Below are 14,170 nucleotides of genomic sequence, written 5' to 3'. Positions count from 1 at the left end.
GTCCCATACATTAAGTGACAGTGAATGGGGCTATGGTAAGAGAGAGCTACCTGACTCCTGTCTTAACGATTTCACTCCTGAGGAACATCCCATACTCCGACCATAACTTCTCTGTGTAACCGCTTGTGTTGAGATGTTCGGGGGCAACTGCAAGAGGAGTTAAACTGCGAATACCGATATTGAGCCCCTTTGTCAGTGTTACTCTCTGAGGCAAATAGAAGTGAGGTCCCCCAGATCTGCTGTGTGCACCGAAAGTACTCTCCAGCCGGTGGCTGGATAAATTTGCTTTAAAGAGTGTCTGCTTCACACCCGGAGGGCGCCTTCCCCGGATCCCGGCAGACACCTTCATCGGATTGTCTGTTATCTTGTGGGGTGGGAGACCATGTAGGATAAACCATCGTTTCCTAATTTTATCTACTTTTCTCGGGGGCTGTGACAGCTGTAGTGCCTTATGCCTTCTGTGTGTTAACCGCGGCTTTGGGTCCATGCACTTCTGGATATCCGTAGACTGATTGTACGGAGGTCGCTGATCTTCATCTACACTCACAGGGACCAATAGCCTCCTACTTATTAACATGTAGAGCTGAGACAGGCTGCGTTTGAGGTCTGTAAAGTAACAATCCAGTGGGTCAAGTACTGTCTCCTTTTCTATGCTGATCGCGGCCATTTTAGTATCCTGAAGTCGGGCCTAGTGTTCCTTCACTTCTGCTAGATTGTTAACCCCTCAGGAGATCTAGGCACATAAGAAACACTGTAGTACAGGTCCTAAGGATAGCTTCTACTGAGGGTTCGTAGTATACTTGAAGAAAGAACGCAAATAGCTTGCATTTGGCAGGAATACCCGATGCCTCGGGGGGTGCTGGATCTGCGTTGGAGGGTGACCTCCTGGATAAAGACCGGCCTAGTTCTGAGTCCCGTAGTTGTTAGCTTGAAATAATTACGTTTGTTTAGTTTCCCATCACCTGCTCTAATCAAGTCGCAATATTCTGTGGCTAAAAAGTGTAGGATTAGGGAAATAATTTGAAGATTATAAACTGCATACAGAGAGCCTCAGATAATGCGACTGATCATAGCCGCTACTTGGACACGCCCCCCCCATTTTGCTTTTAATCTAGCTGTCTGGTTGCAAGAGAGTGCCAGACTTTCTGTTTGTTTCTTGTTTTGTAATTTTCCTATGGAGTTTGCACCCAGGCTTGTCAGGGGTTAACTGCCTGAGTCCCTGAAATCTGTGCAGCTATCTGTGAGTGCTGATAAGCACCCAGGGCTGTGAGTGTCACTCCTGTTGGAATCTAAGTGTGTTTGGTTTAAAGTATGCATTGTGTGGGTTTAGGTTAGGGACCAAGGGATGAAGAGACCTTGACATGGTCCTGGGCCTATCACCATTTGACTAAATGCTGTAATCTTCCATGTTCCTTTAAATCTAGCTGTGTGCTTCCAAGAGAGTGCTTTTAATCTAGCTGTGTGCTTGCAAGAGAGTGACAGACTTTCTATGTGTTATATATATATACTGTATATATATATATATATCTAAGCATTTATATATCAAGTGAATTTTAGTGTTGTCTAATTTCTAACACACAACGATAGTGACATCCTCTTTTGGAAATACCCAATAGCGTACTGAAATGGTATGCAGATTACTATACACATCTCTCACGGGTAGGCACAGTAGAATAACAACAAAAAAGTCATCAATATCGTTGTTTACTCCAATTTCTATTAAAATATATTTTGAACATGTATACATGTTATTATTGTTATGTTATTATGTTTAATATGTACCAATTTGTTCTGTAATGTATTAAGGTTCTTCCCTTAAATTGTATCCAATGGAATGAATGAATTACCACGTGATCTCAGTGAATTTTGACAATTTTTCATAGTTAGACAGTGCTAGTTCATGTGTGCCATATAGATAACATTGTGATCACTCCTGTCGAGTCAGCACTGGTTGGCTAAAATGCAAGTCTGTCAACTGAGATAAACGGGTCACCTTTTTAATGGGATTAATTTAAGATCAACTGGAGTATTTATTGTAGATAAATTAAGATTTTTCGTTTGAACTTGATGGACCTCTCTCATTTTTCAACCCCATCTACTATGTTACTAGGTAAAAGGTGCATTAATATAACAGTGTTGGTTAGGCAAAATTAGGGACTGGGTAATAAAGGTATTATCTATATTTTTAAACAATAACAATTTTCAAGTAGATAGTCCCTTTAAAGCATTTTTTTGTAAACTGATAGTAAATAATATTGGTTATAAGCACTGAATATAAACCTGTGTAGATATTGTAAGTAAAGGTTGTTTGTAAATAAACAGCATATACATTTTACAACCCTATTAAGAAATAATATAGTTTCTCAAACAACTAGCCATCCCTTTTTAAGTGACTTTTTGCATTAGAAGTCAAGCCAATGATAAGCCTTACCCCTCCCCCCCCCCACTCTACTCCAAACAACACAAACATGCTCACGTGCCTCAGCTAAACAAGGGTTTGTCCTATTCTCAAGCTTAGGTTAGTGGCTCACTTACATTAATGGCAACAGATCAGAGTGGTATGATGGGTCTTGGGCGGGTGGCTTGTCATTGGCAGTACTGTCCATTGTGTAAGTATGAAGGGGTGGAGAGATGTTTGAGAAATGGTAGGACTTTTTCTAATAGGGATAAAAACAGTGTTTCAGAAATTGCTTGAGAGATGATATTATACACTAAATGGATTTATGTGCAGTGCTTACAAACAATCGGCTAGATTACGAGTTTTGTGTTATGAGCAAAAAAGCCTCATAAAGCTGCTTTTTCACTACCGTTGGTATTACGAGTCTTGTAGGTATAGCTGTACTGCACACTTTTTTGGCCGAAACGCAACGTAACTACCACACTTTTTAAAAAGTCCTTTTTCAATGGGACTTCCACAGCGCTGGTATTACGAGTTTGCCTGTCCGGCCAAAAAGTGAGCGGTACAGCCCATAACTGCAAGATCTGTACCGTAAACTGGAAGTCAGTAGTTATGGGTTTTACGTTACAAAGCTTTACCATAAAACTCATAACTAAAGTGTTACAAAGTACACTTACACCCATAAACTACCTATTAGCGCTGCGGAATCTGTTGGCGCTCTACAAATAACCGATAATAATAATAATAATAATATTAACCCCTAAACCAAGGCCCTCCCACATTGCAAACCCTAAAATAAAATTATTAACCCCTAATCTTCTGCTCCGGACATCGCCGCGACTATAATAAACATATTAACCCCTAATCCGCCGTACTCCCGCATCGCAAACAGTAGTTAAATATTATTAACCCCTAATCTGCTGCCCCAATGTCGTCGCCACCTACATATACTTATTAACCCCTAATCTGCTGCCCCCAATATCGCTACCACTATACTAAAGTTATTAACCCCTAAACCTCTGGCCTCCCACATCACTAACACTAAATAAATATATTAACCGCTAAACCTAACCCTAAGTCTAACCCTAACCCTAACACCCCTAACTTTAATATAATTAAAATAAATCTAAATAAAACCTACTATTAATAACTAAATAATTCCTATTTAAGATTAAATACTTACCTGTAAAATAAACCCTAAGCTAGCTACAATATAACTAATAGTTACATTGTATCTATCTTAGGTTTTATTTTTATTTCACAGGTAAGTTTGTATTTATTTTAACTAGGTAGACTATTTATTAAATAGTTATTAACTATTTAATAGCTACCTAGTTAAAATAAATACAAAGTTACCTGTAAAATAAAACCTAACCTTTCTTACACTAAAACCTAACATTACACTAAAATTAAATAAATTAAATTAACAAAATACATTTAACAAACTTGACCTCGCATTCTATTGGCTGATCCAATCAGCCAATCGGATTGAACTTCATTCCGATTGGTTGTTAAATCAACCAATCAGATTTTTCCTACCTTAATTCCGATTGGCTGATAGAATCCTATCAGCCAATCAGAATTCGAGGGACGCCATCTTGGATAACGTCATTTAAAGGAATATTCATTCGTCGTTAGTCCGTCGGCCTAGAAGGATGTTCCGCACTGGAGGTCTTTAAGATGGAGCCGTTCCTCGTCGGATGGATGAAGATAGAAGATGCCGCTTGGATGAAGATGTCTACCGGTCCGGATGTCCTCTTCTGCCCGGATAGGATGAAGACTTCTGCCGGTCCGGATGTCCTCTTCTGCCCCATCGGATGACCAGTGGTGCCCGGCTGGGTGAAGATGGCTCAAGATAGGGTGATCTTCAATGGGGTAGTGTTAGTTTTTTTTAAGGGGGGATCGGGTGGGTTTTAGAGTAGGGGTGTGTGGGTGGTAGGTTGTAATGTTGGGGGGGGGGTATTGTATTTCTTTTTTTTACAGGTAAAAGAGCTGATTACTTTGGGGCAATGCCATGCAAAAAGCCCTTTTAAGGGCTGGTAAAAGAGCCGATTACTTTGGGGCAATGCCCCGCAAAAAGCCCTTTTAAGGGCTGGTAAAAGAGCTGATTACTTTGGGGCAATGCCCCCGCAAAAGGCCCTTTTAAGGGCTATTTGTAATTTAGTGTAGGGTAGGGCTTTTTATTATTTTTGGGGGGCTTTTTTATTTTATTAGGGGGATTAGATTAGGTGTAATTAGTTTAAACTTCTTGTAATTTTTTTTATTTTCTGTAATTTAGTGTTTATTTTTTTTCGTAATTTAGTGGGGGGGGTTTCCGTAATTTAGTTTATTGTATTTAATTGTAATTAATTGTAGGTAGTTTATGTAATTAATTTAATTATAGTGTAGTGTTAGGTGTAATTGTAACTTAGGTTAGGTTTTATTTTACAGGTAATTTTGTATTTGTTTTAGCTAGGTAGTTATTAAATAGTTAATAACTATTTAATAACTATTGTACCTAGTTAAAATAAATACAAACTTGCCTGTAAAATAAAAATAAATCATAAGATAGCTACAATGTAATTATTAGTTATATTGCAGCTATCTTATGGTTTATTTTACAGGTATTTAGTTTTAAATAGGAATAATTTATTTAATTGTAGTTATTTTATTTAGATGTATTTAAATTATATTTAAATTAGGGGGGTGTTAGGGTTAGGGTTAGACTTAGGTTTAGGGGTTCATAACTTTATTATAGTAGCGGCGACGTTGGGGGTGGCAGATTAGGGGTTAATAAATGTAAGTAGGTGTCGGCGATGTTAGGGCAGGCAGATTAGAGGTTAATAAAAATTAACTAGTGTTTGCGAGGCAGGAGTGCAGCGGTTTAGGGGTTAATACATTTATTAAAGTGGCGGCGATGTGCGGTCAGCAGATTAGGGGTTAATAAGTTTAGTTAGGTTGCGGCGACGTTGGGGGCGGCAGATTAGGGGTTAATAAATATAATGTAGGGTTCGGCGATGTTGGGGGCAGCAGATTAGGGGTTCATAAGTATAATGTAGGTGGCGGCGGTGTCCGGAGCGGCAGATTAGGGGTTAATAATATAATGTAGGTGGCAACGATGTCGGGGCGGCGGATTAGGGGTTAATAAGTGTAATATTAGGGGTGTTTAGACTCGGGGTTCATGTTAGGGTGTTAGGTGCAGACATAAAATTAATTTCCCCATAGGAAACAATGGGGCTGCGTTAGAAGCTGGACTCTGCTTTTTTGCAGGTGTTAGGTTTTTTTACAGCCAGCTCAGCCCCATTGTTTCCTATGGGGAGATTGTGCACGAGCACGTTTTAGCCAGCTTACCGCTGACTTAAGCAACGCTGGTATTACAGTGAGAAGTGGAGCTAAATTTGCTCCACGCTCACTTTTCTGAGGCTAACGCAGCCATTCAGAAAACTTGTAATACCAGCGTTGTCTTAAGTGAGCTCTGGAAAAAAAAGGCTCGTTAGCCCCGCAAGTCTTTACCGACAAAACTCGTAATCTGGCAGAATGGCTTTAAAGGATCTCTGTACTGCAAAATTTGTTTCTCCTTAATGTGATTCCAGTGACATGGTATATCAGCTGCATAGTATAACAAATACGGGAAGTTGCTTAAAGGGACATTCTATTTCAGAATTGTTATTGTTTAAAAATATATATAATCCCTTTATTACCCATTCTTCAGTTTTGCATAACCAACACTGTTATAGTACTATACTTTTTACCTTTGTGATTACCTTGTATCTAAGCCTCTGCAGACTGCCCTCTTATTTCAGTTCTTTTGACAGAATTGTATTTTAGCCAGTCAGTGCTGTCTCATAAATCATTCCATCGGAGTGAGCACAATGTTATCTATATGGCACAGGTGAACTAGAAGTGTCTAGCTGTGAAAAACTGTCAACATCCACTGAGATAAGAGGCAGCCTTAGAAATTAGCATGTGAGCCTACCTAGGTTTAGCTTTAAACAAAAAATACCAAGAGAACAAACAAATTTGATGATAAATGTAAACTAGAAAGTTGCTTAAAATTACATTCCCTATCTGAATAATAAAAGTTTCATTTTGACTAGACTGTCCCTTTAAGGTTTATTTTTTTATTCAAAATAGCTGTTTGAAACAACCCATTATTCTCAAGAACTTACCCATTTAAATGTGCTGGGCCTACAGGAAAAGCAGGTTGCTCTCTCTCTCTCTCTCTCTCTCTCTCTCTCTCTCTGTCTCTCTCTCTCTCTCTCTCTCTATCTATCTATCTATCTATCTATCTATCTATATATATATATATATATATATATATATATATATATTTATTTACACAAAGCTACTTATGTATTGCAAATTGCATTATAGGTGGTTACCTCAGTGAGCAAAATCAGCAATTTTATCTGCAAGATTAAACCTTTTGCATTAAAATTTCCAAAAATGTAATCAATACTATTCAACCAGTTTAAGAAGACGCTTGGAAAACGTTGCAATGTTACAGTAAAGTGTCCCTTTTTTGCAAAATTTATAGTCACCAGTTTCTAATGATAAGAACTTGAAATGCACCCTGATCACTAATTGGATGATTTGTCAGATAACAACTGCAAACTGCAAATGTAAATAGATAATCCCTTTATTACCCATTCTTCAGTTTTGCATAACCAACACTGTTATAGTAATATACTTTTTACCTCTGTGATAACCTTGTATCTAAGTCTCTGCAGATTGCCCTCTTATTTCAGTTCTTTTGACAGAATTGTATTTTAGTCAGTCAGTGATGTCTCATAAATCATTCCATCGGAGAGAGCACAATGTTATCTATATGGCACAGGTGAACTAGAAGTGTCTAGCTGTGAAAAACTATCAAATGCACTGAGATAAGAGGCGGCCTTAGAAATTAGCATATGAGCCTACCTAGGTTTAGCTTTTAACAAAAAATACCAAAAGAACAAACAAATTTGATGATAAAAGTAAACTGGAAAGTTGCTTAAAATTGCATTCCCTATCTGAATAATAAGGTTCATTTTGACTAGACTGTCCCTTTAAGGTTTCTCTCTCTCTCTCTCTCTCTCTCTCTCTCTCTCTCTCTCTCGTTCTATATATATATATATATATATATATATATATATATATATATATATATATATATATATATATATACAAAGCTACTTATGTATTGCAAATTGCATTATAGGTGGTGACCTCAGTGAGCGAAATCAGCAATTTTATCTGCAAGATTAAGGGTAGATTTATTAAGCCCCTACGGCAGCAAGTTCTCTCAAGAACTTGCTCGCCGTGACTTATCAAGCAGCGGTCACCAGACCGCTGCTTCCCTAACATCATACGCCACCTCTATTGTGTCGAAATTCAATCTCCTCGGTCGAGTCCGACCGAGGAGATTGACAGCTCCTGCCCGCGCGTGATTGGCTGTGCGCGGGCAGGGGGCGGGATTGCGCGCGAGCGCAAAATTGCGCTCGTGTGCAATGTTAATTACCTGCGGGTAATTTCGCCCCGCAACAGGCGAGATGAGGTGTACAGGGGCGCATATACGTGCCCCTGTACGCCTCAGCGTTGATAAATCTAGCCCTAAACCTTTTGCATTAAAATTTCCAAAAATGTAATCAATACTATTCAACCAGAATAAGAAGTCGCTTGGAAAACGTTGCAATGTTACAGTAAAGTGTCCCTTTTTTGCAAAATGTATTGTCACCAGTTTCTAATTATAAGAACTTGAAATGCACCCTGATCCCTAATTCGATTTGTCAGATAACAACTGCAAAACAATACACTTTATACTGACTTAAAGGGACACTGAACCCAAATTTTTTATTTCGTGATTCAGATAGAGCATGCAATTTTAAGCAACTTTCTAATTTACTCCAATTATCAATTTGTCTTTGTTCTCTTGCTATATTTATTTGAAAAAGAAGGCATCTAAGCTTTTTTTCTTGGTTTAGAACTCTGGACACCACTTTTTTATTGGTGGATGAATTTATCCACCAATCAGCAAGGACAACCCAGGTTGTTCACCAAAAATGGGCCGGCATCTAAACTTACATTCTTGCATTTCAAATAAAGATACCAAGAGAATAAAGAAAATGTGATAATAGGAGTAAATTAGAAAGTTGCTTAAAATTTCATGCTCTATCTGAATCAAGAAAGAAAAAATGTGGGTTCAGTGTCCCTTTAATGACAGTGGCTATCCTTGTTGTCTGTAAACTAAAGTGCAGATGAATGTACACACACATACATACACGTATATGCATATATACACATTTATTAATGCAACTATCAATACAGTGATAAAAGAAAAATATAAATAGAACTTAAAAAACTTGTACATTATTTAGCATTTCCCCTGTGTTCCTAAAGAAATATTAAAACACTGGAAGGATTTTGGTAACGAGTTAAATCATCAGGAAAAAGATAAAAAACAAACAGAAGGTTTTACAAGTACTCAAAGTGTTTCCTGAAAATTAACACTTGTCACCATAAAATGTCACTTTCCTGTGACACAGAAAGCCTCTCCATGCTATAGTTGAAACGTTTGAGGAAAGGGAGAAACTAGTTGTGATTTGGTTGTTTACCATCAATCAGCCTCTCCTTTGCAGCGACTGGATGACTATGAGCCTGCACAAGCTAAAAGGGGGCAGGAAAACGAGTGCATTCTTCCTATTTAAATCTGCAACACTTCAAAAAAGGTCTTGTTTGCAGACTTTTGTGTTGGAGCTGGAAGGGGAGAGACACTAACTGGTGGCTTGATGGTTTCCAGAAGATCCTAACTTTTGTTTTCCCCATCAAGGACAATACATGTCTAACAATTAGACATTATGAATTTAATACAGAAAAGGAATTTATTAGTGTTCACATTTTTAATAGGGCAGCTTATTGCAGTACAAGCTCAAGATGAAGAAAGTGGTAAGTGAAATGCTTCCAACTCAGTCTATTGTAGGAGAAAAATGTGTAATATAGAGGATGTTGTACCTTGTATTGTTTATAGGAATTGCAGAACAAAAGAGAAGCTTTTTTTTTTTACTACTCTCCTGCAAGTCTATAGCATGTGTGTGGAAATAAACCTTTAATGTAAAACAATAGATTTAAGACTGCAGGAAAACTATAGCACAGATTGTGTGTTTTTTTTTTCTTCTTCCTGAAATGTAGTTGTATTTCTAAAAAAAAAGAGAAATAATGAAAGTTCAGTGATGTGCTGGATAAGTTTGTGCAGACGGCTGTGCAATTCACAGATCTAACTAGGGTGGAGTCCTTTATGTACATATATATGTCTTCGGGCATTTTTCCTTTGTTGGGAAAGAATTTGCTTTTAATTGTGTTACGTTTGTAAAACTTTCATTTACGTCACAGATCTGATTATATTTTCACTTTTAAAACTATATTTCAATATTTTGCTTCTCTCGCTATTTGTCAAGAGCTCTGTGATTCTACAAGCATGTGCCCTTTTATTGCAGTTAGTTATTGCACTTTTAACAAATTCATTATGATATACAAGAGGTCTGCTTTGTAGGACATTTTAAAGTGACAATGACATTTGACTGTTCCCAGAGTCCCCTCATTCCCAGTGATTGCCGCCGTGTCTCCTGGGACATAAGATAGCAATAAAAAGTTTACTGCAGTTTATACCATAGGATCTTCACCCATTTGGTTCGTTGGCATCTACGTCAGTAATCCGTCCATTCGCTAGTGCTTATATGGACATCTAGGTTCTGTTTCAAGCGATATTCTTATTGATATCTGGGGGGGGGGGGGGGCAGGAGTATTTGCTATGTGGTGATATGATTAGCCAAAGCAACATTCTTCACTAGATAAATGAGACGACTTGGAAAAATGCATTCTCTTCAATCTTCCAAGGTTTCTTCCTATGTGTTATTAGATTTATACTATAATATTTAGATTTAGTGACAATTCTATAATAGGGATAGCGTGTGCTTAGATTAGAATGGTGCCTCCTCTAGGAGGTAGCAGAGTGCTCTGTAGTTGGGATAGAAGTCTATGAGATGTCATATAATTATCTAATGGGCTTTTGTTATTTTGTATTGTAGAGAAACACACACTCTCTCTCTCACACTTATACACATACACACACAGACACACTGATAAACATACACACACAGACACAGTTACACACACATTTACATATACTTACTCATACACATACTCACACACTTACTCACATACGCTCACATACACTCATACACATACTCACACTCTTACAGTCACACACCCTCACATACACTCACATTTACATACACTTACTCACACACACTCGCATACACACACACTCATACACATACTCACACGCACACTCTTACAGTCACATACACACCCTCACAAACACTCACATTTACATACACTTACTCACATACACTCATACACATACTCACACTCTTACAGTCACACACCCTCACATACACTCACATTTACATACACTTACTCACACACACTCACATACACACACACTCATACACATACTCACACACACACTCTTACAGTCACATACAATCACACACCCTCACATACACTCACATTTACATACACTTACTCACACACCCTCACATACACACACACTCATACACATACACACACACTCTTACAGTCACCTACAATCACACCCTCACATACACTCACATTTACATACACTTGCTCACACACACTCACATACACACACACTCATACACATACACACACACTCTTACAGTCACCTACAATCACACACCCTCACATACACTCACATTTACATACACTTACTCACACACACTCACATACACACATGCTCATACACATACTCACACACACACTCTTACAGTCACATACAATCACACACCCTCACACATACACTCACATTTACATAGACTTACACACACATACACTTACAAAAATCCGCCCACTCACACACACAGAAGCACGCACATGCGCATACACACATACACACACTCCCAGACACTTATACACATACGCCCACTCACATACACACAGACGCACGCACATACGCACACACACACTCAGACTATTGTTATAATTGATATTTTTAATATTAATTACATTACTTGTCTCTTACTTTATTTTGACTTTTTTAATTATATGTGTATTTTCTTCAGCTTGTAGATTGAATTTATAATGCAATAACATGCATTCTTTATGATATATGTTTTGAACTTTAATTATTGCAACATAACATGAAAGTAAACCTTAGTAGGTGGGGTTTTTTTTTTTGGGGGGGGGAGTAAATTAATGATTTCCCTTAATCTGTTGCATATGTTGGAAGATAAATTCGTTACATATGTAGCACATACATTTAAGAAGACTTGGATAAATTATGATGAACATTTTAAGTGGACCTCTAGTGGTGAACAAAATGTATAAAACTGCAAATCATGAATGACATATTAAAGTGGCATGCAACCTACATGTTTTTCTTGCTATAACACATTTAAAAATGATTTAAAGAGCATATTGTAAGCATTTTAATCAAGTTAAAAAAAACTGATTATCTAAACTATAGAAATTGCTGTTCATCTTGCAGCATAGACAGTCATGGCTCTACCTTCTTTCTCTTTAATAAAATACTTATTTTATTTAACTATTACAAACTGTAAAATGAACATGGGAGTCAGGAATAAAGACTTATTTTGTATTAAATGTTTAAAGCTTTAAATTGTGTAATACTTATTGTACCCTTTTTAACTTCTGAAGAAGCTGCCATATTGCAGCAAGTTGCATGCAGGCCACATGCACACTTGTATGTACGTCAATTTACTGGTATGCATTCCAACTTTCTGAAGTTCCCTCCCTATGACTGGGAAACAAATAAGAATAAAAAACTGCACAGGCTTATTTTCACTTTCCAAGTCCCTTTAAGGGAAAATATTTTAACACTATATAAAAGATATGATAATGTACTCAAAGCAGAGATTAGTCTGAAAATAATATGCAGATTTTAAAAATTATTTCAGTTACTTAAATATTGAAAAAACTAAGTGCAGCCACCATATTGTAACCTAGGTTTCCCTCTCTGGTGTGGCTAATTACAGACAATTATAAATAGGTCACTAGAATGAGCAACCAATGATGACCTGGAATATAACAATATTAAGGGACACTGAACACTAAATAGATTTCATGCACCTCCCTCTAATCATGGGTGCTGCCATATTGGAACTTAGGTTACACTGCAGGTATCTGAAGGAGAGTTGCTGCACATGTGCAAACAGATCAGCAAAGGAAAGTAGTGAAAGATAGATTTCAACATGGCGGCACCCATTACTCGAGGGAGGCGGGGAATAACCTCAATACTATGCTTATAAAATGTATTTAGTGTTCAATGTCCTCCACATTTAACAGTATTTGGAAAACCCACAATGTTCAAAATTAAATTACAATAACATGTAACAAAATAAATAACGAAAGTATATTGCAAACATTTTACTACATTTAATTAAACATTTTATATTACAATATCAAAGTGTTTGATCTTCCTTAAAGCAGATACAAGAGAAGGATGGGCCAATGCTTGCAAAAAGATTTTTGTACTGGAACATAACTATAAAACCTTTATATTTTACAACAGAGTGTAAATCTAATTACTATAAGGTGTTATGTAAAGGAAGTTGTTTGGCTTGTCTAAATGTACCTTGTTGTTGAATTGTTTGCAATCTGGCAGTCTGTATGAAAAATAACTGTAGGATACACACATGTATTAAATACAAATTAAAGGGACACTGAACCCACATTTTTTCTGTCGTGATTCAGATAGAGCATGCAATTTTAAGCAGCTTTCTAATTTACTCCTATTATCAAATTCTTTTCATTCTCTTGGTATCTTTATTTGAAATGCAAGAATGTAAGTTTAGATGCCGGCCCATTTTTGGTGAACACACTGTGTTGTTCTTGCTGATTGGTGGGTAAATTCACCTACCAATAAACAAGTGGTTCTGAACCAAAAAATAGCTTAGATGCCTTCTTTTTCAAATAAAGAAACAAGAGAGCGAAGAAAAAATTGATAATAGGAGTAAATTAGAAAATTGTTTAAAATTGCATGCTCTATCTGAATCACAAAAGAAAAAAAAATGGGTTCAGTGTCCCTTTAACTTTCTGGTATGTAATATTATAATTTGTCATTGTTAAAGGGACAGTAAAGTCATAATTAGACATTCAGGATTTAGACAGAGCATACAATTTTAAACAACTTTCCAATTTACTTCTATTATTTAATTTGCTCCCTTCTCTTGTTATCCTTTGCTGAAAGGTTTATCTAGGTAAGCTCAGGAGCAGCAAAGATCCTAGGTTCTAGATGCTGATTGGTGGCTGCATATATATATACTGATTGTCATTGGCTCACCTATGTGTTCCGTTATAAACCAGTAGTGCATTGCTGATCCTTCAACAAATGATACCAAGAGAATGAAACAAATTTGATAATAGAAGTGTACTGGAAAGTTGTTTATAATTGTATGTTCTACCTAAATCATGAAATAAAACTTTTGGGTTTCATGTCCTTTTAATGGTGTTCAGTGTCTGCAGTATGTGTTCATATGTCTGAGTAGCAGATTCAAACCCTCACCCTGGGGTGGTAGGTTCAAATTTTAGTAGGTCTGATGAGGTTAATACAATGATTAGCATCTAACTGGGTAGCAATAGTTAGCATGGAATAGAATTCCCATAGAAGTAATAAGGACAACTACTGTAAGGGGATCAATAATGCACCGAGGAGACATAATGCATAAATATAGGGACAGTAAACTCAACATTTAATCTCCCTGTAAAATGTGTAAA

General features: G+C 37.0%; 1 protein-coding gene across 1 annotated transcript in view; it reads left to right on the top strand.

The window, feature by feature from the left end:
• The first annotated feature begins 9,070 nt into the window (after positions 1–9,070).
• COL5A2 (collagen type V alpha 2 chain) overlaps positions 9,071–14,170 on the top strand; it is a 198,583-nt gene continuing 193,483 nt past the window's right edge. The window contains exon 1 of the mRNA XM_053698600.1: positions 9,071–9,301. Within this exon, the coding sequence (XP_053554575.1) occupies positions 9,214–9,301 (88 nt within the window). The 5' untranslated portion in view covers positions 9,071–9,213. The remainder of the gene's footprint in view (positions 9,302–14,170) is intronic.

This window comes from Bombina bombina, chromosome 1 (genome assembly GCF_027579735.1).
Source record: "Bombina bombina isolate aBomBom1 chromosome 1, aBomBom1.pri, whole genome shotgun sequence".
Taxonomy (NCBI): Eukaryota; Metazoa; Chordata; class Amphibia; order Anura; family Bombinatoridae; genus Bombina; species Bombina bombina.
Note: the sequence above shows the minus strand (reverse complement) of the source record. Positions and strands in the feature narration are given on the sequence as shown.